The sequence below is a fragment of the Sapajus apella genome, unplaced genomic scaffold, assembly GCF_009761245.1.
Source record: "Sapajus apella isolate SASKATOON/1434 unplaced genomic scaffold, GSC_monkey_1.0 scaffold160, whole genome shotgun sequence".
NCBI classification, from domain to species: Eukaryota; Metazoa; Chordata; class Mammalia; order Primates; family Cebidae; genus Sapajus; species Sapajus apella.
In genome coordinates, this window is record NW_022437100.1 from 407,632 (window position 1) to 433,583 (window position 25,952).

Sequence of the window (25,952 nt, forward strand, 5' to 3'; positions counted from 1 at the left end):
ATCACTACCACCACCACCATCAGCACCATCACCATCACTACCACTACTACCACTATCACCACCACCACCACCACCATCACCATCACCATCACCATCACCATCACCACCACCATCATCACCACCCCATCACCATCACTACCACCACCATCACCATCACCATCACCACCACCATCATCATCACCACCCCATCACCATCACTACCACCACCACCACCACCACCATCACCATCATCACCACCACCACCAACACATCTAAAAAACTCTGATCCTGGCCTTTATCTCTCAAATCCTTTTTTTCTTCTGCCAACTTCTTTGTTTGCACATTTATCCCTTAAAAAATGAGAATGAAAAATAGAAAAGTTATTTCATTTTTTATTATTTTAAGAATTTTTATCTTTTTCACGAATAAGTTAGGAGCTAAAGATCTATCATCTATCTATCAATCATCCATCTATCCATCTATCTGTCTGTCTATTCATCGATCAGTCATTTTCCTTTGCTTGTTGGTTGTATTTCTATGGCTCTTTCCTTTTAGTTTGTCTTCATCCCTCCACCTTCTTTCAGTTGGTTTAGCATTTAGGGCTTAAAAGTAACCAATGCAGCACCTTAGAATATAAAGAATGCGTCTAAGCCCTTGCAGAGTTTGGACATTTCCTACCTCGTAATAGCACAGAGAAGAGCAACTACATGATTTTGTCCCTTTTGGGAAAAGGGGAACATCTTTTTATTCAGAGTTGAAAGTTTTTAAAAAGGAAGAAGGCAGGGAATCTGAATCTTAGGTCAGCACCTCACGCTTTAGCACAATGATCTGCACATTGTCGACATACTGTAAGCGCTTACTGAATTAAATTTGAGGGTTAGCCTTTGGGCAGAAACAGAATTAAATCCGTGGTTCCTTGGGCAGCCACTTTTATTCTAAATATCTTTTTGGGTTACATTTCTAATTTCTCCCACTCTTTCCTTTTGTCTTTTCTCAAAACTTATGACACTAATGCTGAAGTAAAGTTGACCATTTGTGTTTGGAATCCATTGGATGGACTAGGGTTTAAATCCCTGCACCACCAATGACTGACCTGAAAAAAAATCACTTAACCTCTTTTGGCGTTAGTTCTCTCATCTGTGCAACCACCCTGCCATACAGGGTGGTTGTGGGAATTGAATGAAAAAATAAGGATGATACAGTAGATCCCAGTGGATCCAGCCCATGGTAGGTGGATGCATGGCACGCGCATGTTTCCTGTAGATAATTACTTCCCCCACCCTCTATGGGGTCCATTTCTGGTATGGCCAAAGGATGCCAAAGCTGCATGCTCTCAGAGACCAACTCTCCCTCTACCATCAGCCCATCTTCACAATGCTCAGCCATTGGGAGAACCTGAGAATTTAACTGGGGAAGTATAACAGCAGAACAGGAGGCAGCATTCTTATGTGAATTTCTGCTCCTTTACGCGCCTCAGGAATGCCAGGAGACAGCTCTTCTCTAAGATGGGGATGGTTCCCGCAGCTCGGCTGAGACTCGAATGAGAAGACACAGGGCTCAAAGGCCCTTGCAGGAGTGAAGCCAGTGAAGAGGGGAGTCCCAAACCTGACTTCCACCTCTGCCCTTGTTAGCTGTGTAACTCTGGCAAATCGCTGAATCTCTCAGCGCCTCCGTTTCCTCCTCTGCAGAATGAGGATGAGAAGCCTAAAACAGATTTTGCATGGCGGTTGTGAGGATAAAATAAAACCTTTGGCATACAGGAGGGTGCTCAATAGGTATATTTTTCTTCCCTTCCTTCCCTCTCTATCCTCCCCGTCTTTTCAAACACTTCGTTTTTATCTTTGTATTTCCCCCCTACGTCTTCCCAGCTTTCTTGATTCAAATTTTCAGAGATGCTGGCTACTCAACAGTCACTTGTAGAAAACCTGAAGTTCTCAGAAAGATGGACACTGAAGAATCCAATAAGCGATAAATGTTTGACTGCATAAACAAGAATAATAACAACGCAATTACTTGGGATCATTATTAAATTGTGAGACCAAATGAAGCCAACATAATCAAAATTGAATCGAAAGTCAGTAGAGAGTCACACCCTCTAATTCGTTTGAAGATGCTGCCCTAGTTTATTACTGATGCTCAATCATACAGTTATTTAAAGGACATCAGAATGACAATACTAATAATGGTGACAAATCTTCCCAGCATGGACGGCTCTCACTGTCTTTTAATTGAAGGGAAGCTATGGAAGTGTTTTCCTTCATTTAAAAAAAAAAAAAAAATCTTCCTTTTTTTTTTTTTCTCAGGCCATCTGTCTGGCTATTAAAATCCCATCAGCTTCATTGCGAGAACACTTACTTCCCCCACGCCTGCCATCCCAAAGGGGGCTCTTACAGCCAACTAGCTCATGATCACTCCAGGCCCTCCAAAGGCAAAGCGCATTTGCTCTCAGTGCTTCCTTTGCAGCACCCTGTCCTTTCCTGGCATCTCATTGCTGTACGGACAAGATATTCTGTGATTTATTTCCAGGCCCCCACATTAATACCCAGAAATTAGTTTATATCTGTAATAACATGTTGATTCATTCAACTGTGTAAGAAGCGGCTATGTCTCTTCTCGGCTGCTTAGGGTCTAACAAGACAGCGCTGGATCTCCCAAATAAACACTCTTGGGTCAAAGTCCAACACTTCAGGATTAGCCTTTGCTTTATAGATGATGGCGGATGAAGCCCTTGGATCTAAGAGACTGAGCCAGGAAGGAGATGCCTGCATTCTCTCTGACCTGCCACCTGTGTTCCTAAAACCCTACACTATCTCTCTTAGGCTTGTGAGTCACATTCTCCCAGCTCTTCCTACACACCCCAAATCCTTTTTGTCATTATCGTTATGGGAGACAGTCATTCCTGTTAGGCCTGTCCTCTCCGACCCAGGTGCGATTATTACGGAGAAATCTCACAGCTTCTTCCAAGCAAGTACCTCTTCCTACCAGAGGTAAATTCTTCTATGCTTGGAAGACTCTGGGGTGGAGAAAGAAATTCCTTCCCTGCTGGTGGACCAGGAGAGCTAAGTCCTCTTGTTCTGTTGGTGTCTTGAGAGGGGGCATCTCCTGAACACCCTGGAGGAAACCAAACAGAAAATCCTCCAGCACAAATCAGTGTGTCAACAAGGGAGGCAGCATCTCTCCCCTTTGGCTGTTGTCCACACCACTGTCCGTTCTAGATGGAGGAATGGGTCAAATTATAACTAAGAGCTGAGTGCTCCCGGTGCCTCAGAAAGGCCCTTGGAGTCCAGGCAATTTCTGCGAATTGGCCTTTGATCTTTTCACTTTCTACGCCTGTGTCTCTTTTATCACCCAAAGAAAAAAGCTGATAAGTAATGGGGCTGAAGAGCCACCCATCTCTCCATGCCTTTCAAACCCCGTGGATGGTTTATGAGTAGAAATGATGCTTTTGTTAAGTGAATGGTGGGCTATTGTGGTATCTGAGATGAATTTAGGTGGTATAGGGATGAACATTTAAATAGGTTTAAGTTGAGTATTTTGAAGGTGTGTTAGAAATATAACTAGTGAATTGAACCAGTGATTTCTTGTATACTATTGCTTAGGATGAGTCTAAACCAAGGCATCGATTTGAGGATATGTGTTTGAGGCTGGGTGTGGTGGCTCACACCTGTAATCCCAGAACTTTGGGAGGCCAAGGTGGGTGGATCCCTTGAGTTCAGGAGTTTGAGACCAGCCTGGGCAGCATGGCGAAAGGCAGTTGTCTCTACAAAAATACAAAAAAAAATCAGCCAGTGTGATGGTGCACCCCTGTAGTCTCAATTCCTCAGGAGGCTCAGGTAGGAGGACCACTTGAGCCCAGGAAGTCAAGGCTGCAGTGAGCCAAGATTGTGCCACTGCCCTCCAGTTTGGGTGACAGAGTGAGACCCTGTCTAAAAAAAAAAAAAAAAAAAGTAAAAAAAAAGATATGTGTTTTATTAATAACAGTATGGGCGGTAGAAGGGTGGGAAGTCCTGATTTAAAACAACAGCACCATCTTTTGAGCCTGTACACAGTGTGTAAGTCCTTTATACAGATTATTTTAATTTTTATAACATGCTGCTTGAGAAGCATTTTTATTTCTCTTTCTGTGCATGCCTGTGGAGATGGGAAACGGTGGTTCAGAGAGATGAAGCCTGAGGTGCCAGAATCCGTCAGGACTCAAACCCAGGCCTGTCTGATGCCCAAACCGGGCTCTTTCTGCTGGATTGCGCTGCCCAATCAATCCGGGAAGAAAGTAGGGCAGGAAGTGGTTGGGTTCTAGGGAAAATCTATTGGTCCTGGGCTGCGGTGGGGTGTGGTCCTGCGGTCTGAGGCTCTGGCCTGTAATTTTAGCCTGGGCTCCAGCCACAGGCTTTGCGGCTTTCTCTCATCACTCAGTCCACAAATATCCATGCCACGCCTGGTTTCTCTTGTGTTCTCTGTGTCTCAGAGAGCTCTCCCTGGGCGGCGTTTCTGGGGGCGTCAGTGGGTGTCTCTCGGGCCTGAGGGTGGGCAGGCCTCTCTCTGCATCCTGCTGCTGTTTCTCTTCGCTCTGACCAACTGTCATGGACCCTCCAGGCTCCAGCGTTCCATCTGCTCTGAGAGGGGCCTGCCCGTGCCCAGGCGGCTTCCATCTCTCCCGGGGCCTCTGCCAGCCTTCTCATGCTCTGTCCCCACCCTGTGCCACCTCGCTGTGCTGTGCCACCTTGCTATGCTGAGCTTCTGCCTGCCATCATCCTTCCCATGGACCCACCTCTGGCTCCCATCCTCCGGTGGTCTGCAAAGACACTGACTCAGACCCGGGGGCGGGGCTGGCTTCATTTCCCCCCATTGCTCTGCCCCTACCTCAGCCACACCACCTGTTCTGCCTCTGGCCATGTCCTAGTAACCCTGGTGTCAGGCACCTCGGCTGCCAAGGCCCATCGGGAAGCCCCAGAGGCACAGTGTTCTCAAGCCGGAGGACAGGCCCTTTGAAACAGACCTTTCCGGCCGGGTTCTTCTGTTCTCCTGTGAACTCAGTCCTCAGGGGAAGGATTCCGCTCTTCCGGGAGGAGAGCCGCCTGCCCTAGGAGCAGCTGCTTCCATGGGAAGCCAAGGCACAAATGAATTTGTTCCTCCCTTCCTCCATCCATCTTTCCATCCTTTCTCTTTTTCCTCCTTTTGTTCTTTTGTTCATTGTTCTTATTATTTTTGCTGAGATCTTAGTATGTGCCAGCCTCTGCCTTAACTATTTAATTCCGACTGATTGGCCAACCCTCCATTTATTCACCAGAGCCTGAGTGTGCCAGTCACTGCACTGGGCAGCGGGTCACGGAGGTAAATCTAACACCGTCCCTGTCTCAAGGGCTTTGCCATCTGGTTGAGGACACAGACAGTTGAAAACAGAGAAGCACGAAAGTGTCCGAAAGTGTCCGATCTTTGCCGACATCTGAACTGGCAGAGGCTGCAAATGTCTGAGGGTGGAGCTCCTTTGGCTTGGAGGCCGGCACCCCTCCTGGCTTGGATGGGTCTCTGTCTCACCCCTTTGCCATGTCAAAATGGACACCACAGGGTACCAAGACAGTAGCACCAGCGCCCTGCCACTAGCCTCCCAGATACTAAGCTCCCAGATACTAAGGAGGTGGCCCTGTCACAGAGCAAGTCCGGAGGAAGGAAAAACCTCCATTTCTCCATACTGTTTTAACCTTCTCTTTGGTCAAAATCCTGCTACTCTTTCATGCGGAAGGGCCCTTGGATTTGATGACTTTGTGGGACAGATAGAGGAGCCCGGAGCTCCCCTAAGGGTATCAGCCAAGATGGAAAGGGGAGAGAAATAGACTCAGGCATGCAACGGGCCTGCCTCCCAGAGGCGGGGATTTTATCTACCCTCAGAGAGGCAGCAGCAGGGCCTGGGGCCCAGAGGGAGTGTCCTGGTGGTGGAACAGCACGGTCCCTTCCGTCCACAAGCACGAGTGAGCTGCTACCACATGCCACGTACTGTGTCAGGTGCTGGAGGCCCCACACTACTTGCTGCCTGGGACCCAAGCACGTGGGTTCTAGTCCCTGCACTGCTGCTTGCTGACTCCATGGCATGACTAAATCCCTTCCTTTTCAGGCCTCACGTTCTTCAGTGTCAAGGTGAGGATTTGGACTAGATGAGCCCTGTGCAGTCACCGCTAGTCAATTTCCTTCTCTCCTTTTCCTGTCACAACAGAAACTCGAGTTTTCATCTAGGCGTGTGGCCACCTGGAATCAAGGTTATCTTTTCCAGACTTCACTATAGCTAATGTGTGGCCGTGTAGTAAGCTTCTGTCCAGTGAAACTAAGGCAAAAATGTTGTGTGATATCTTCCAGGAAGCCTCCTTAGGAGCCAGGTGACAGGTGCTCTTTGCCCTTGTCTTTTTGTGCCATCCTCCACCTTGATTCATGGGATGCAAAGGCAGTGGCTGGAGGGGATGGTGGAGCTGGGAGGGGGCAGGGATCTGCCCGGTTAACCTCTTTGTGGAAACTCCAGACCAGCCTTGTAATGTACACCTCCAGAGTAGTTTACTTGAAAGAGAATAAAGCCACTGTTAATTTTATTTTCTGTTACTCATCATCATCAAATCTAATCCTTCTTGATATAATCTCTATAAATCTCTTCCATCTGTCTCTTATGAGGACAGAACCTTATAAATGTCACAAACACCTATTCCGAGGTTGTGACATTAGGTTGTAAACAAACTTTTTGTCTTATTTAAACCACTGCTAGTTTTATTTTTCTGTGACCTACCGTCAGATTGAATCCTTCCTGGTACAAGCTCTAAAATCTTTCCCAGGTGTACTGTTCTGAGCTTGTGGCATTAGGGGAGTTCTTTGGGCACTCACCCCCTGTGGTGGGCAGAATAACAGCCTCCCAAAAGTGCCCACATCCCAATTCCTGTAACCTGTGAGTGCGCCACATTGCATGGCAAAGGGGATTAAGGTTCCAGATGGAATTAAAGCTGCTAATCAGCAGACTGTAAGGGAGGAAGATTATCCTGGTTTATCTGGGTGGGCACGTGATAATCCCCAGGGTCCTTAGGTGTGAGCGGGGAAACAGGAGAATCACAGAAGGACTCTGTTCAACAATGCTGGCTTTGAAGATAAAGGAAGCGGCCCCTAGGAGCCGGAAACAGCGAGCAAGTAGATTCTTCCAAGGGCCTCTAGAAGGAACACAGCCCTACCCACACCTTGATTCTAGCCCAGTGAGACCCAGGTCAGACTTCCAACACCCAGAACTGTCAGATAATAGGTTTGTGTTGTTTTAAGCACTAAGCTCGTGTAATTGATCACAGCAACAATAGGAAGCACGCACTCCTACTGTTACCTAATGGATAAAATGAGAATCCTGACACCCATGTTACAGAGTGCCGTGCAGCCTTGGGAAGGTGACAGACACGTGGTCCTTAGCCCAGGGCCCAGCACACAGGAGACTCTCAAACAGTAGCTCTGGGGGAAAAAATCACTCTTTCTTCTTGTACCTCTGGTCACCTCCTTTAGCGCTGAATGATAATATTAGCTGAAATGGACTGGGCGCAGTGGCCCACGCCTTATAATCCCAGCACTTTGGGAGATCGAGGTGAGAGGATTGCTTGAGCCCAGGAATCTGAGACCAGGCTTGACAACGTAGCAAGATCCTATCTCTTAAAAAAAAATGAGCTCAGTGTGGTAGTGCACACCTGTAGTCCCAGCTCCTCATGAGGCTGAGGAAGGAGGATCGCTTGAACCCAGCAGTCTGAGGCTGCAGTGAGCCATGACTGCACCACTGCATTACAGCCTGGATGGCAGGGTAAGACCCTGTCTTAAGAAAGGAAAAAAGTAGCTGAAGGGACAGAGAGAAGTATTGAGACTGAGCTCACGGCTTTCGCAGATCCATGCACTCTGAATTTATTCAGTGCCTGGGAAGAAGGTGGTTATCTTCATGGTACAGGCAAAGAAACAGCCCCAGCCCGCCAGTGGCAGGGGTGGGATTTAGATCCTCATCTGCCAGAATCCACTGGCCATTGCCAGTCCTCTGAAGCCTTGCTTCTCAAAGTGTGGTCTGCAGACCTGTGGCATCGGCCTCACCTGGGAACCAGAAACGCAATCAGCCCCCACCTGGAGCCCCAAATCAGTATCTGCATTTCAGCAAGGTCCCAGGTGATCTGTGTACTATACACATTTAAGTTTGAAGGTGCCGCTCTAGACCAAGTGCTCTGCTCTCTCCTTGACCTCATCCTTTTGGGGGCAGTCTTGGCTGATTTCATTTTCTTCATCTGCTTTGGGCCTATCGCCTTTGTTCTACTGTTGGCAAACTCCTATTCATCCTGCAGAACCCACTGCAGAGGGCACTGCCTTTAGGACCTCCTCAAATAAAGTTGCTTTCTTTTCTCACCTTTATACGTGCCTTCATCGATTCCCTGAGCTCACTGATAATAGTTTTGGTACCTGCCTGTCTCCTTCAGAGCCAGGGCCATGTCTTCTGTCACCCAAAAAACATTTACTAAGCACCTACTAGTAAATGTTCTGTCATTTACTTCTGTCACCCAAAAAACATTTACTAAGCACCTACTAGTGCCTACTGTGTGCTAGGCACTGCTCTCAGTCCCTTGGCTATGGCAAGTAAGTAACACAGACAAGGACCTTGGTCTCATGGAACTTACATTCCAGTCAGAGAGAAATAATACACACAGCAGACAAACAAATTCAGAGAGCATAAAATCCAATGAAGAAAATAGAATCAGCAAGAGAGACCAGGAGGAGGAAGAGCAGACTCCCCGTGGCAGCGGATTTGTTTCTGTGACTGGTGAACTAACACAGAGCCTGACTTACATTAAACATTCAAAAATGATCAAGGATGTGGTGCCTCACACCTGCAATCTTAGCACTTTGGGAGGCCGAGGTGGGTGTATCATCTGAGGCCAGGAGTTCGAGACCAGCCTAGCCAACATGGTGAAACCCTCGTCTCTACCAAAAATGCAAAAATTATCTGGGCGTGGTGGCATGCACCTGTAGTCCCAGCTACTCAGGAGGCTGAGGCAGGAGAATTGCTTGAACCCAGGAGGCAGAGGTTGCAGTGAGCCAAGATCGTGCCATTGCACTCCAGCCTGGGCAACAAGAGCAAAACTCTGACTCAAAAAAAAAAAAAAAAAAATTACCAAGTTAAATCAGGTCTGACCATTGCCCGAGATTCAAACAACATGTCTTTAAATTCATATTCTTTCTGGGCAATTGCTGGGAAATTTTTCCTATCCCCAAAATAAAAATTTCTCTCTTCTCCATGATACCTTCCAAGGTAGAAATGAGAAATAGTAAATCTCTTGGTCCTGCCATCGGTCTCCCTCCCATCTCTCTGCAGCCAGCACCAACAGCGTGGCCTGTGTCCCTGGCACCTGGTATTCGGTTATTGAATAAAGCATGCCACGTGGCTGGTCAGCACAACGGGGTGTGCTTCCCGAACTGGGTTCAAGGTCAGAAAATGTCAGCCTCTGAAAGAGAAGCTGCCAGGGTGGCCTAAAATGAGTGAGCGTCTCTCTTTAAAAGCAACAACTCACCCTGGGGAGGTTCTTTAAAAGGGAGTAGATGAGGCTAGCCTTCCACCTGAATCTTATCAGCGGTCCCTGCTCAGGAATGTGAGATATTTGTGCATTTATTTACAGATGCGTGGTTTTCTTCCGTCTGTCTCTGTGAGCTGCTGCACCCTGTCTGCGCCGGTTTGTTTAAGGTATGTTTTCAGCTGTCAAAAAACAAAGACTCTACCTCTAATTTGCCATAGGCGTAGAGGAGGATTTGCAAACTTCAACGCTTACGGAGGCCAGGCAATGGCCACGCACAGTGGAGCGGAGCAGCCTTGTAAGCCTGCCCAGCTCTTGCTGACCGCTCCCAAGCAGGGATAGGGCCCAGGGTTACAAAAATCTTGTCCCCCACCAACCCCCCACAAGGGAACCAAAAATGTGGATTTTTACGGAAAAGTTTTCTATTTGTAGAACATTTGAGGGCGAAGCACAACTCACTTGCCAATCACCCTTTGCAGTTGCTGGCCTCATAAATGATAAACACACCACTGGTAATGACAGCACCGGTATTTGTCCAGTGCTTGCTGTGTGCCGGCGCCTCGGTAAGCACTCAACGGAGCATCCCACCAAAATTTCACAAGCGACTCAGGAGGGAGACACAGTGATTATCCTCATTTCACATGTGAAAAATAGACTTAGGTTATATTCCTGGTCCAAGGGAACATAGCTCGTACGTGATGGGGTGGGAATTGAACCCAGGCTGCCAGATGCGAGCTGGCATGAACGCCAGGCCTGGCTGGGAGAGGATGCATCCTTATTAAGATGGTGATGATGATGGGAAGAATCTGGGATTAAATATGCATCATAATCTCAGATGTCAAGCTTTGTGCTGTATCCTTTTTCTGTATTCACTCACTCATTCATTCAACAAACAAATGAGATTGAGCGGTCTCATCATATAATCATCCCTTTGTGATGGGGTCTCTCAATCTCATCCCTCATTACTAACACTCTCCCTTACCTCTTCTCCCATACCTGGTTTATACTGCAATCATATAAACCTCATGTGGTCCCCTAAACACCTCACACTTGTTCACACCTCTTCCTAGGACAGCACCTGGCACATGTAGTAACTTAGTAAATTTTGTTGAAGAAATAGACAAGGGAACTCATGATCTAGAGTGGGAGATGGGAAGGGAAACAAGCAACATACAAGACATTAGATGCTGGGATCTGGAGGGAGCCGACCCCAGGTGGGAGGGAGCAGGGTGGGAGGCAGCAGAGAGAAGTGACAACTTTACTAAGTTCTGGAGACAAAGTAGGACGTGGCTGGGAAGGGACCCTTTGGGTAGAAGGCAGCAGAGACGGACTATCTGTATTCACTTACCCAGCTTCACAAACTGCAAGGAGATGGATGTCCTTGCATTTTGAGGAACGCTTCCGTTTTCAAAGCAGGGAGGAAATCTGGCCTCCCTTTCACTTTTCCCCACTCTGCCCTGGATAAGGAGCATATCCTAATCTAAGCTCAAAATGCTGAATACTTCATCATGCAAGGCAGTACAAACAGCCTTTCTGTTCAGCATTGCCCTCAATGTCAGAAAGAAATTTATTTAGACTTGGGGGCCAAGGGAAAATGGAAAATATAATTAGTGTCATAGAAGGCTGTACACAGATTTTGGGGTTGGATAGACTTGGGTTTGAATCCCATCTCTGCCATTTGCTGTGTGACCTGGGGCAAGTTACTTAACATCTCTGATGGAGTGAATGGATATCATAGCACATATCTTCAGAATTGTGAAGACCGAATAAGAGCTAACCTCTTAGCTCTGGAGAGCATCTAAAACAGTGCTTAGCACAAAGGAAACACTCCACGAACGACTATTATTATTACTGTTGTTATTATTGGTATTGAAGTGATGGGAGAACAGCTGTTTTGCAGGATTACCTACTCTGCAAGCGTGGTGGAAGAAAACAGGAGAGACGAGCTAACAATACTAGGGAAAATTCAGGAAGGAGAAAGGATAAAATGTGTCCATTATCAGAGATAAAAAAAGAGATCCAGGTCGGGGGAAAATATGATAGAAAAGAGTGCATACACCCTTTAAGCAGAGAAAATGAGAGAGGAGAGCCATGGGGTAAAACTGCGATGAACGGCCTGGGGGTCGGCAGTAGCTGGTCTCCAGTGAGTTTTGCTTGGTGCAAGGTCAGAGGCTGGCACTGGGGCACTGAATTTGCAAGGTGGAGGGGTGGCAAAGCAAGGGGTGGATTCTTCATACAACGAGGCTCCAGCAACCGTGCACCTGGGATCTTGTACCTGATCCCTCACATGCTTGTTAGCAGAAGGAAGGCTACCCAAGGTCAAAGAAGTTCGGGAGAGAGTGAATGAATAGAGTGTCAATAAGAAAGTGGGACGCCACTCCGCAAAAGCAAACCCGGGGCTGCTAGATCAGTGCCTCTGGGCCCGGCGGTAACTAACAAGGATTGCAATCAAGAGAAAAGGCGACTGCTTCCCAGCAGGCAGTGACTTATCAGCTTTTATGGCAAAGCTGTGGCCCAGGAGGTGCCCCAGAGCACCTCCCAGGTTGCAGGGAAACATCTGCTTATTATCAAGGGTTTTTCAGAATGTGGTTTCAGCCAAGCTTAGGGGAGAAGACTGATCAACGGATGCCTGCAGTTTTTGTTTAAAAGCCCGTCTCCTTCGCCAGGTGGGCAACTCCCTGAGGCCAGGCCCCATCTCTATTCATTCATTTGACACCTAGCTCCTAAACACTCTCTTAGTGCCAGACATTAGACAAGACTTTAGAGAGATGGTGACGGACAAGGCAGACATGGTCCCTGCCCTCAGTGGGCTTCCATTCTTACAGGGGGACACAGGTCAGAAACACGCATGTGCTAAAAAATTACAAAGTTAAAAAAGAAGCTGGGCATGGTAGCTCACGCCTGGAATCCCAGCACTTTGGGAGGGTGAGATGGGTAGATCGCCTGACGTCAGGAGCCCAAGGGCAGCCTGGCCAACATGGCAAAACCCTGTCTCTACTAAAAATACAAAAATTAGATGAGTGTGGTGATGTGCGGCTGTAATCCCACCTATTGGGGAGGCTGAGGCATGAGAATCACTGGAACCCAGGAGACGGAGGCTGCAGTGAGCTGAGATTGCACCACTGCACTCCAGCCTGGGCAAAAGAGCGAGACTCTGTCTAAAAAAAAAAAAGGAAAAAACCATTAAAGAAGGGGACAGGACTTGGGGGCGGGGCTACTGTAGACAGGGTGGTCAGGAAGCCTCCTTGAGAAGATGATATTTTGATAGAGACTTTCTGTAGCCATGTTTATACCAGCAGGGCCTAGCACATAGTATGTGTTCAGTCATGCTTGTTATACTGGGAAGTGAGAAGAGACGGGGAGACCGATGTCCCTCTATTGTACTTCACTTACAATCTCCCTTCTCCCCTTTACTTTCTGTTTACTATGACTAACTTAGTGCAAGTCACCTGATCAGTAAGTCTCACCAGCCCAGACCCACCCCTCATCCCATCCATTAAGCCCTCAACAACCACTGACCCAGATGATGGAAAAGCCACTTGTGATGCTCCTCCCTGGCTTCCTACCTTTCTGGGCCTCCCTTTTCTTTCATGCTGAAACACAAATGTCCTGTGAGCCATTTCTGTCCCTTTGGGGTCACATCTCTGCTGTCTTCTAGCCTCACCCCTCTCTGCTTTCCACCTTCCAGCCACATGGGACCATTGGCATTGCCAATGCCCAATACATGGGCATCTGTTTCTGCACATGCTGTTCCTGCTGTCTGAAGTGCTCTTTCTTTCCTTAGCTTGCTCACTCATACTTTGCATTCTTAAGAGCTCATTCTTCCCTGGCATCCCTTCCTCCCCAATCCCTGTGCTCCCAGAATACCCTGTGAGTTCATATCATGTTGTGCAGTTATCATCGTCTGTTCACTGGGGTATCTCTTCTACTAGACTGAATTCCATGAGGGCAGAGATTGAGCCTTTTGACTCTCTCCTAGATTCTCACACAGTACCTGGCAAATGCTCGGGAACAGTTGTTGGAAAAGAGCAACCATCACCCTTTTCTTCATCAAAGCAAGTTGCTGGTAAGGCCACATTCTGTTCTATGCTGCTTCCTGAGTCACGGGGCAGGCACCAGCTGCACGCTGGAGAAATCCTCTGGGCTCTCTTAGCACCCTGCCTACGTTTCTCCCTGCTAGCAAGATAGCTGGCTGTCTTCTCTTGATTCTAAGGCACGTATTTTAAGTTGCAAGATTTTTGAAATTAGAGTGTACTTTATAATTAATGTGGAACATTAAGTTTGTCCCCCCTTTCTCCCCTGAAGGCTGTTTTTTTTTGGTAGATAGGTCATTTTACAATTAGCGGTGTCTTAGAACTGAGAGAATATGGAACTGGGAGAATAAAGCCTTTTATGTACCCAGGAGAAAGGACCGGGGGCTGGCTAGGCCATTGCAGCTCATCAACAATCCCACAGCTGGTGACATGCATTTCCTGGCATTGGGGAGCGCCGTTAACATCTCTCTTATTCCTATTTTCAAAATGTCTGGTGTTATAACTGAGCCTCATTCAATTTGCAGCTGAAATCCTCTATGATCCTAACTGATTGTAAAAGATGCCAAAAATCCCTCTGAATTTGTGGGAGGGTAATAAAGAGAGGTGGCACTAAGCTATGGGTCTCTCTCAAATGTCTAGGATGAAACAGAGCCCCTTTGCAAGATTCTTCTTCTCTAGGAGCCCCGGCTAGGACTCCCCTGGAGGATCTTGGAAGCAGGCTTGGGGACGTGTTCACGACTGCCTCCCTAGGTTTCATACAGGGTGGGCACCCATTGTCAACACATTTTTAAATTTAGTTGATTGAAAGTTATTTGAGTCTATTTCCTCCTTTCTCTGCACTGTCATGGGTAGTTGAGAAACCTAGGAAACCACTGTGTCCCAATCGGCGTGGAAGCAAAAGCAGCATGGCAAAGAAGGAAAAGGGCCAGGCACAGTGGTTCATTCCTGTAATGCCAGCACTTTGGGAGGCCAAGGTTGGAGGATCACTTGAGGTCATGAGTTTGAGACTAGCCTGGCCAACATAGTGACACATCGTCTCTACAAAAAACTTAAAAATGAGCCAGGTGTGGTGGCTTGCACCTGTCATCTCAGCTGTTCCAAAGACAGAGTCAGGAGGATCACTTGGGCCCTGGAGTTCAAGGCTGCAGTGAGCTATGATCGTGCCACTGCACTCTAGCCTGGGGGAAAGAGTGAGACTCTGTCTTAAAAAAAAAAAAAAAGGGAACAGCTGCTCTAATCCTTACAGCAACTGTAAAAGCAGATATTTTTATCCCCATTTTGTAGAAGGTGAGCATAAGTCACAGAGACGGAATCGACTAACCCAAGGTCACACAGCTTATAACCAAGAAGCCAGCAAACATAACAGATCAGAACCCTTTAACAAGACTAACAAAACCCTTTGGGTCCTGACCACTTCCACTTGCCCCTCCCACTCCATCCAGCATCACCTCCCTGCTGCTTCCCCTGCCCCCCACCCCTCTCAGTTTTCTGTTCACCCTGGTCTTCTTCTGGAACTTGTCTCATTCCTTCCTCGCCCATCTCTGGATGAGATGCCCTCTGATCTGGAGCTTTCTTTCTTATTCTCTTCACCTGGGTTAATTCCTATTCCTCCTTCAGATCTTCATCCCCATCTCACCTGCTTAAGGAACCCTTCCCTGGTTAGCTACAATCCCAGTATTATGAGCTCATAGGTTTATGCATCTCCCATGAATAGCACTTATCAGAGCTGTAATTTATATATATGTGAGATTATTTGAATTGGGATTGAAATGATGTGAATTGGGGTTCACCAAGGGCAGTGACCCTGAAGGCCGCTGCTTCCAATGATGTCCTCATCTCCTGGCCTAGTGCTTGGCACTTTACAGGGGCTCAGCAAAGATTTCACTAATAAAATAAATGAGTGAAGGAATTGCCCGATCTATGGCTGTGAACTAACCTGGAAACTTACAAAGCATGTTGTATTTGAATATGGGTTTTTGACCAAAACACTTATATTTGAGGTTAAAAGGAGACATTACATTTTGATAAATTAAAATATTTCTTGCATGATCGGTCTGGGTCTGTATCTTCTCCTCCCTTCGACCTGAATGCAAACACTCAAGGGAAGCTCTCCCCCAGGATCGGGGACAGGTACTTCAGATGGTGTGGAGGGAGGAAGATGTGGCCAGGATCTATTTAGAGGATTTACACCCCCAGCACTTCCTTCCCAGGCATTTATTTTCTCTCCAAGCACTTTTTTCATTATCTTTCTTTATTATTGTCCTTTATGCATTCAGCCTCTCTTCCTCTCTCTCTTTCTCTCCATCTCTCTCTCCCTCTTTCTTCCCTCTCTCTTTTTCTCTCACTCCTTCCTTTGTATTGAGTTCATTATTTTTTAGAATGTTAAAAAAAATTAGTGCTTTGGCCACCACAGCTCACCGTGTATAAAGAATAATCCTTTGGCAGCATGAAGGGACCACCCTTTCTGAACACCCATGCTGTAGCAGGCAGTAGTCATGTGTTCATTCATTAACAAGGTAGATTGACTTCTTACACTGTCATGATTGCTGTGGGTACAGCAATGAGCAGAACAGATGAAAATCCCTGCCCTCATGGAGCTGACAGTCTAGTGGTGAGAGACAGAGAGCATGTGTAATGAATAAAGGATAGAGTGTGCCACCGGGTGGTAAGTACCCTGTAAAAATAAAACAGCAAAGGGTGGTGGTTGAGGAGTGTGGGCGGAGGTTGTTGACTGCAATTTCAAATAAGGTAGTCCAAGAAAAGAGAGGCCAGACATCCACTGATTTAATCCCTAAGCCAGCAACTGCCCTTCGAGGAGGAAATTATGCCTCCTTTTTTCCAGATAAGGAAGCTGAGGCTTGGAGGGGTTGAGGAATTTGCCCCAGATCACAAAAGGCTGAGGTGCAGGAAGTCAACCCAGATCTGTGTGACATCAATTCTTTCAACTAGACCGCAAAAGTTCATCTGAAAACTTCCGTGAGTTACGTAGGATGTAAATTTGCTATTTTCTTTTTGAGATGGAGTCTTGTTCTATCACCCAGGCTGGAGTGCAGTGGCATGATCTCGGCTCACTGAAACCTCCACCTTCCGGGTTCAAGCAATTTTCCTGCCTCAGCAGCCTCCTGAGTAGCTGGGATTATAGGCATGTGCCACCACACCTGGCTAATTTTTTGATATTTTTTAGTAGAGACAGGGTTTCACCATATTGGCCAGGCTGGTCTCGAACTTCTGACCTCAAATGATCCACCTGCCCTGGCCTCCCAAAGTGCTGGGATTATAGGCGTGAGCCACCATTTGCTGTTTTCTGAAAATGCTTGAGAACATAAACTCATGGATCATTTACATTGAGGACATTTCCAAAATGTAAGGACAAAATAAAGAGGCACCTGGTGAGTCTGGCCTGAAGTTCAGGGTTAGAAATTGAGTGCTGCTTTCCTTAGACTCAGCTACTCAGCTCACGGGGACCGTGGACCAGGGCACAGTCATTGTCACCCTGAAAGGTGCAAAGCAGCTCAAGATGGCAGCTAGGAGGGCGGGGTATGCTGAGGAATCACTGGAACTGGTTGGAACTCAGGCTTCCTGAGATGCTCAGGTTGAGTGCTCAGTGAGGGACATTCAGTGGGACACAGACAGGATAGAACAGTGCTTACTAGTGAATATAAGTGGCTTGGGTCTACTGCCCAGAGTCCTCTGGAAGCTTTCAGAGTGCAAGGGATAGGGGGAAAATGTAGCTCGATGAGTCATAAGGGGCCTGGATTTGAGTTCTGGCTCCACCACTGCCTGCCACGTGACTTTGGTGTGTCCTTTACTCCCGTGCACCTTATTCAGCTCACCTGGAAAGGGGAAGCAAGGGCAGGGAGTGTGGTGTGAACTGACCAGGACTCCAGGTAGAGGAGCCAGGTTTGGCTAACACCAGGAGAATAGCAAGGAAAGCTAGGCCTGGCTCTATGGAAAAGCTCCTGATTAGAACCCGAGCCTGGGGGAAAGTTGTCAGGGTCCTGTGAATTGGTTGGGAGGTTTGTGAAAGAGTAGAAGGTTCTGCTGGAGCTAAACAGGGATGGGCCATTCTAAGGCCTGCTCTCTGCTCGGAGGTGTCTGTTCTGGGGAATATGAAGATCACACTGAACTTTGGGATACTTTAAAAGCAGAAAAGGGAAGAAAATTAATTGGTTATTTTTTCTTCTTTCCTATGGAGGCTGTGTGCATGGATCATTTTTCTTCACCTTTCCTTGAATAATTTGCCTTCACTTTAGCCAATTAGGAGCCGTGCAACCCCAATGACTGACTCCTTTTGAATTCACTTATTTTATAGTAATGGATTCATGACTCATTATTATTCTTGTAAAAAAAGAAGTTCCAGGAAGAACAAACAAATCATTCTGACTTCCACACCCCCTTCGCTCCCTCTCTCCTTTCTCTTCCTCTCTCCCTACTCTCCTCCCCCTTTCTCTCTCTCTCTCAATCACTTGGTTGTCACATGTCCTTATGATGTTTACATTCATCTCAGTAATTTAAAGAACTTCTGCATCAAGCCATTGATAAATATTTCTTATGCACTTACTGTGTGGAAAGTACCTAAAGAAAGTCATATTATCTTGGGAATCATGGAGCAATATTTGCACAGTGTGAAGGCCTGTTAGTACCTTCCAGATTCAGCCCACCCATGCTAGAAGGCAAGCATGTCTGGAAAAGACCATTGGCTTTCCTAAAATAAAATATGCATCCCCTTTTTTTCCCTGTAGAATAAGAGCCACGGCTGAGCTGAGCGTGGAACACTATACCACCTTGCAGGCCATGATGAACTTGGAAGACCATTTGGGACCATTGAGATACTTCTTGCTCGAAGAGAGCAAGGATGTAAAGCAGCTGGCAGAGTCCCCCATGAGCAAGCAGCCTGGTGGGGGCAAGACAGAAGCCACTGATGGATGAGGAGCTGGGATATTCAGCAGAGGGAATTCGACAGCTTGGACAGAGAGAGATTTCTGCTCCACCTCACGGTAAGGCAAAAGGGAGAGAAAACACGGAGTTTGCTTCCTCTGTAAAGCACATTGTGCCTGCCGTGGGCTCCACCTCTTCAGGGCTGGAAATCCTTTGAGGGAGCCACGGAGCCAGGACAGAGGGGAGGAAGGCACGGGAGAGAATAAACGCCAAGAGTGAATTTCTTGCTACCCCCAGAGACAATGTTTCCTTTAGGTGACAACAGAGGTTAATATCCTGAGCAGCAAGCCACCGGGCGGCCCAGAGACACCTTGCTTGACCAAGCTGTTTTAATGTCTTATTGTAGATTTCATTGAACTTGTCTCTGAAAGGGCCAATTTGTCTCTCCATGCGGAGACTCTTAATTCAGCTTTCTTGAAAAGTACACAGACTTCTATCACTCTCCACCTACCTGTACCCACATACCCACTGTCTTCTCCCACCCACGCTCCTTGAATGCCCCTAAGGACACCAGCCTGCTAGGGAGTTCAAGCTCACACACAGAGACTTTTCAGTCTGCAGAGGGAGAAAGTAAGGGCGGTGGTTTTTTTTCTGACTCCTCTCCCCCTCCTCCCATGCCTGTCCCTAACAGGTGGCCATGTCACTTCTCATTCTTCAGTAGACTAGTTAATTTCAAAAGCAGCCTCACAGGCAAGGACATTTTCTTTTCTATTCTTATTTCCATCAAGAGGTGAACGAAAATAATCACCTCGGGAGACAAAAAGCCCTAATGAAAACCAGAGAGCAAAAGAGATCAGAGGAAGACAGGGTTGTTTTTCATCTGGAGTCGTTAGCGGCATCTTAGAAAGAAGATGTGAAATTTGTTTGCAACTTCTCTGGAATGGGCAGAAAACACAGATCAAGTGGTCATGGGCTGGGTCGAGGGGGTGGGAAATCTTTTTTGAAAGTCCAATTTTACACAAAAAAATAACAAAAGTTGTGGGAACCCAACCACTGACAACTTGATCTCCATAGACACCAACCCCATTCTGAGTGCTCATAAAAGCAAGCACAGGGACAGGCCCCAAGGACTGTCTACGCCAACTTTCAAAAACAGCCGAACTTACCAGCCTTTGGAACTCAGTGCTGTCTTTGAAAGTAAGAGGCTTACAATCTCCAAACCACTTCCTAAGTGGCCAAGGCCCAGCTTCCTAAGGTGGTCCCAGGCCTGTGAAGTTCCATATTGACAGAGGCTTTGGAAATTAAAGACCAGGTCGAAATGGGGCCCGGAGCTCCACCCTTCCTACCCCGGCCATGGCTACAAGTAGAAAGCTAGTCTGAGGAGAGTCTGGCGAGGCTCCACGGTAATGCCTGGGGTCAGTGTGGCCCCACTGGGGAGAGTGGCCAAACCCACAGTGCCTGCGAGCATCACACAATCCTTGGAAAGAGTTCCAGTTCTAACCCTTTACAGATGATTCAGGGAGAGAGGGAGTGTGTAGCTTGGAGAGAAAGTTAAAGGGGGTGGGCAGCACATTTGGGGATGTGGACATCAAACAGATGGAATTTTAATGAAAATACTTAAGCCTTTTTAATGCACGAGTGATACAAAGCTACCTCTAGTCTGCTTGCCTTCTGGGAATTAAACAATGCTTTAAAGATCACAATATCAAGAATTTGGAAATAAAAGCCAGATTTAGAAAAGTGTATTTATGTCAACCCACCCATTTCTGGGCGTATTTACCCTAAAACAATGTCTTGTCTCTCCTGTAGTCTCTTGGCTATCTACCTCCCTCCATCCATCTAACTAAAATCCAAGGAAGGCAAATTGCCACTTACGATCATTTCGCTAAAGTGGTCCTCATTCACTTTGCTTTTCTTCTCTTTTGGAATAAAAGTCTGTCATAAATGTTTAATTAAATGGAAGTCTTTCCACTGTTAATGACTAGCTGTATGAAAGGCTTTTCATTTTTTTAAGGAGGGTGTGTGTGAGTGTGCGTGTGTTTAAAACAGTCCCTATTAATTTCCTGATATTGATTCTCTGGCTGGGGAAGAGCATATAGTATTCAGCATAGAGCTCCTCTGCAGAATATGTTAAAGGCAGCAGTTTGGATTGAGAAAGGGCACCAAATGCAGTATGCGTCAAATAGACCATCGCTCAATGAAGTCACTTAGCTATTCAAAACATGTTCAGCCATCACTCAACCGTTTGCACCAAGAATGTTGGGAGGGGGGCATGGGATTTGTGTTCTTTCCCAGATGTAACCATTTCCCAAAGAGTGGCTTTGGCTCAGTTTGGGTTAGACCCTGGGGCCACATCAGTTTCTCCCTCACCCATCCATTTCCCTCTTTTCTCCCCCATCTCCTGGTCTCAACTCCCTGCATCACCATCCCATGTTGAGCTTAACAAACAATCCTGCAGTCCCTGCTTCCTGACGCTGCCTCAAACGGCCTCCAGTATTGGTTCATATCAGAAGCAAAGCACATAAGCCTTTTTTTTTTCCACATGGAGGCATATGTATCTCTCTGTGCACGTCTTTCTATGGGTGGCCGTAGCTTGCACTCACAGACATATATAGCCATTCAAATGCAATCCCTCATATTAAAGTCTGTTGCCAAATGCAGGTTGGATGACCCAGAGGAGTTTTTTCTGTGCTTATTAATGTGCCTCAGAAGTACATGCCTTCATCCATAGCCTGATCCCCCAGCCTTTACACCGTGGGGGCCCCTGCACCCATAGCACAGACACACATGCCTCTCAACACCCCACAAGATCAAGGCAAACAGCTGACACCCCCCACTCCCCCCTCAACCTCCCCATGCCCTCGCTTCCCTCTCTCCCTCCCTCCCTGCCTGCACAATGTCTGATTCTCAAGCCGGCTGCAATGCTGACTCTACTAGCTTCTGGCTAACAGACATGTCACTCTGTGGCAGCCTAACTCACAAGTGAATTGCTGTTTATTAGAACTTGGACTTGTTTCCTGTGAGAGATGTATGCATTTTTAGACTTTGTAAACGCTAAAACACACAAATACACACACGCAGCCAGGCACCTCGAACGATATGTGTGGCTTATAGACATTACGAAATGCTCTTGAACCCTGCTTGAGATCCTGGAATAATTAGGATTTTCCAAATAAGGATTCTTAGAAACAAGAGATTCCTTTTTAAATAAGGAGATTTGCAGATAGTGATGCGTCTAGGACTTTTGGGGAGTAATGGGAAGAGGAGGGAAAAGGGAAGAGCATTTTTGAATTCTTCATTGCGAAAAGAGAAACAACATAGAAGCAATTATTTTCCCCTCTCATAGATGGCAATGCTAAATCAGATTGTAAATCCTAATGACTCCAAAGCAGGCAGAACACCTTTGACTTTTAACGACAATCTCTTGTTGTTTTCACCATGTCATAGATTATTCCAATGAGGATATTTGAGGGGAAGGAGGGATGGCAGAAGCGAGGGAGTAGAGTATGGGTTTTGCTTATTGATTTTCTTTCCTCTGAAACTAACCCAACCAACCTTGATCAGTGGTGGAAGGAGTGAACTAAGAAAATGGTGGAATGTAAAGGGGACTTATTTGGAGGAGGGGGGAGGGGGGAGTGAGAGGGGAGGGGTGGGGTGGAGAGGGGGGAGGAGATGGGAAGTCAAATACCTTCTAGGCAGCAGGTTCTCCATAATCCGGAATGGGTCATAACTTCCTCGTTCTTTTTGCTGGTTTCATTCTCACTGACACTTTTGGTCTTGCAAACCCCTCTGGAGTACAGCCAATAGTCGGTTCCCACAGCTATGGTCATCAGGCTGAAGGCAGCGAAAGCACCAACGGTGGTTAAAAGCATTTGAACACCTCGATCAAACAGCCCCATAATTCTTCATTATATAAACACCCAACCGACTTCTGGTTCTCGGGAGAGTGTGTGTGAGGGTGCAAGTACTAAAGCAAGAAAAAATAAATAAATAAAAATAAAAATTATTCCACTACTAATATAATGGATATATGTATGAATAGAGAATATGGAGAGTTATAAAAAAAGGGAGGTAAGAAAGCTCACGGAAAAGAGTGTAAATTATAAAGATCACACGGGAAGAGGCTTGCCTTTTGAGATCAGAAACTGTTCCAGTTGCAGTGATTTAAAAAAAAAAAAAAGGAAAATAAATAAAAGACACCCCCCACCCCCCCAAGTGAGATGTCTTAATCTCTTTCCTAAAATTCTGGTCTCCAGTTTCCATATGTGATAGCTAATTTGGAGATGGCTTCCACAGTGAACCAGGGAGCAGCCGAATTCTCAACACCATTTCTCATGGTCGGGACCTAGACAGTTAGAGATTGTAAGAGCCGAGATGCAACCTTCGGTCTTCGTTCTCGGCTCTGCGGCCTGCGCCATGAAAATCCTTTGCTTTGCCAGTTCTCTTCCTTGGGGGGTCTCGGCGCTTTCGTTTCAGACCAGACTTCCCAGTATTCTGTAAGCCCTTGAGCTCAGCTGCACAGGTACGGGGGTCTCGCCTTCCATGGTTTTGCCCGGGCAGCGGCGGCGGCGGGCGGCAGGGCGGGCAGGTGCAGCGGCGGCGGCGGCGGCAGGACGAGCAGCGGCGGCGGTTATTGTTGTTGGTAGCGGGGGTAGTATTGGCGAAGTGGGGGAGAGAGGGGGTTTCTCCCGGAGAATCGAGGCGGGTTTCCCTCCCCCTCTCTGCAAAGCTCCTGGAAACGAGGGAGCCGGCGTCTTGCTGCAGGGTGGGCCGCGCGCCTGCCCCCCACTCGCTGCCGGCTGGGCCCCCGCGGAGGCGCTCCCACCTACTGCATTACGGGTGGTGCTGAACCGGACAGCTCCCTGCGCCGCCCGCTCCGCGCGCTCCCCGGCTCCCAGGGCCGCCCGCCAGGAGGGGGGCGCGGGCCAGAGTCCTCCCTCCCCGGGCAGCACGGCCAGCGCAGAGCGGGGGACGCCTTTCCTGTTTTTACCCCTCTCCCAAATCCTAAAATGAGCGCTCTCCTGGGCTCCCGGAGCTTAGAGGAAGGCGTAGCTAGAGATAGCTCGCTCCCTCTCCCTCTTCCTCTTCCTCTCTCCCTCTCCCTCTCCCCCTCTCCCTCTCCCTCTCCCCCTCCCTCTCTCTCAATCTCTCTCTCTCTCTCTCTCTCTCACACACACACACACACTCTCTCTCTCTCTCTCTCTCTCTCTCTGTCTCTCTCTCTCTCTCTCCCCCCTTCCCCCAACTTGGTGTTTCTTCCAGCTCAGCCTCCTTCTCATTCCATCTCTACGTGCCCAGAGCTTCAAATACAACCCTCCCCTCACAGTCAGACGGGCACAAAACTTCAACCAGCCGTTTCTCTGCTTGGAAGCGGTGAGAATGTAATCTGGACGGGTAATTACAAACATGTCTTTGTGAGTGTGTGTGTGTGTGTGTGTGTGTGTGTGTTTAAATCATCATGTTCACTTTGCTTTTCTGGAGATTTGTTTTATTTTGTCAGTCCGTTAGATGGATCTTCTTTTGGTTTTCCTCTCTCCTCTCTTTGTCTCTCTCTGGCTACCAGGGGGTGTGCATTGCTCTGTCTGTGTCTCCCTGTAGTTTTCCGTGAAATTCCAAATCTTGCTTCTACAAGCGGACATTTTGGGAAGATTATTCATGGAAAAGGGTGCAAAAGGGCGACTCGTAGCTGGGGCTTGGGCAATGATTTTCATTTCAAGGATAAACATGTTCTCCGGGAAAGTGGGTGAAATGTGAATCCTTCTGAGTTTCCTATGTCATTCATAAGCTGGTTTGGAAGAGATAAAAAAATCTTCGTTCTATGAACACTGGAACACCAAAACCCTCCCCTCTTTCTCAGAAGTATCATTGTCTGTGGCTTAATTACAGTGTCACCTCTCATTTTTCTGTGTGCAACATTTCCTTAATGTGACCTCTGGTAGAAAGAAGCACATTAATTCCCGCTGCTATGGATTACATTTCTTCTCTGATCAGTTTTATAGTTAAGTGAGTGACTGCACATGAGGCATGATGTGCGTACATGTTTTTGTTATTTTGTGTGTGTGCATGTGTCGGGGGGGGACCCTGGAGAGCGTGTGAGTCTGATGGGTCACTTGAGATGGGAGGAGTTGAGATGTTTCAATCCCATAACTCAATTATTCAATAGTTTCTTCTCTCTCCCTCTACTTTTTTTTCCCTTGACATTATTTGCTTGAAAATTTCTCAGCGATCTGGTGCTTATCAGAGAGTATGTTAAAGATGACTGAATTAAAAACAGTCTTTCTTTGGTGTAAAGTCCATTGCTTAACTTCCTTCTCTCAGTTCAGAGTTGGTCTGCAGGTATGACCAGTGCATTTTTCTTGACGTAGAAAAACTACCTGTTTCCCTACCCAGCACAGAACTTCCTTTCTCCCACTCTGTTCTTTTCTTAGAAGAGAAAGGCTTCTGTGAGGGGCAATTGCTGTGCTTCTGGTGTCTGGGAGAGGGTCCTGAGGTCTGGAGAGCAGAACCAAGGTTTCTGCAACCACTGCTAAGGTACCTTTAGGGTACATCAAGAGCTGTATTTACAGGCTGAAGACTTCTTCACTTTGATTTCTTGTTCTGTGAGGATGGGGATAGGAACTGGAATGGGGAGAATCTGATCTGCTGATCCCATATAGCAGGGAATCTAGCATCCAGCCAGTGGCTCAGGTGGCTGATTTTCATGGCTTCTGTCCTTGAAGAAAAGGTGAGGGGCAAACACCAAGTCCTCTTAGGCTGGGCCTTTTGCGGGGAGTGGAGAGAAGCTTCAGGGTAGTCACATGAGCCAAAGAGGCTTGCCTTCACTTATTGCTATCACCTTGGTTGTCTTTGACCTGTCCAAAAAGTCCCTTTAGACTGCAGATAGAGCCCTTCTTCTCCTCTCCCTCTCCCTTTTAGACCAACCCTTGAATGTTTTGCTCAAAAGAAATCAGTACAGAAGCTCAGAAACTTCTGTTTCTCCACAGAATCTGCTAACATCTTAGCCACTGACAGCAGCTGCAGATTTAGCAGCATTTGATTAATTTTCTGGCCAGATGATCATTGAGAAAAGAAAGAAGGGTGGGGGAGGAAAGCAACAGCTTTTAGCCTGCCAGCATGGACAGAGCAGAGACTACTGGAGACAGAATGGGCCTGGGGCACAGCCTGACTCTGCAACTCAGTAAGGGTATGGCTCCAAACAAGTTAAGTTCCTAGAGCCTCAGTTTTACCATCTGTTAAATGGGCACTTTAGTCCCTACCTGCTCCTTTCTGAAGTTCTTTCCAGCTACTCTCTGCTTTTCACCGCCAAGTCACTCACCCTATTCAGACCTCCACCATCGCCTGTATAGCACATTATTGTGTATGTGTTGTCTTCTTCACTGACTTGAAAGCTCTTTGAGGTCAACAGCTATTTCTTGTTCACTGTTATATCATTGGGACCTGGAGTGTAGCTTTATGCATAGTAGATATTTGATGAACAATGGCTGGATTGATCACAGTAAGGGTTAAATAGTAG

The 25,952-nt window shown here is 47.1% G+C and overlaps 1 protein-coding gene across 3 annotated transcripts in view; it reads right to left on the reverse strand.

Moving 5' to 3' along the window:
* Positions 1 to 23,539, reverse strand: part of CACNG2 (calcium voltage-gated channel auxiliary subunit gamma 2) — a 135,549-nt gene extending 112,010 nt beyond the window's left edge. Inside the window, exons 1-2 of one of the 3 annotated variants that reach the window (XM_032266735.1) lie at positions 22,821 to 23,539; positions 22,128 to 22,273 (exon numbers count right to left, since the gene is read on the reverse strand). In XM_032266735.1, coding sequence (XP_032122626.1) covers positions 22,128 to 22,269 — 142 coding nt within the window. In that variant the 5' untranslated portion in view covers positions 22,270 to 22,273; positions 22,821 to 23,539. Of the gene's footprint in view, positions 1 to 22,127 lie in introns of all 3 variants that reach the window. The other 2 variants (XM_032266734.1, XM_032266732.1) reach the window with 2 other exon arrangements.
* Positions 23,540 to 25,952: the final 2,413 nt, after the last annotated feature.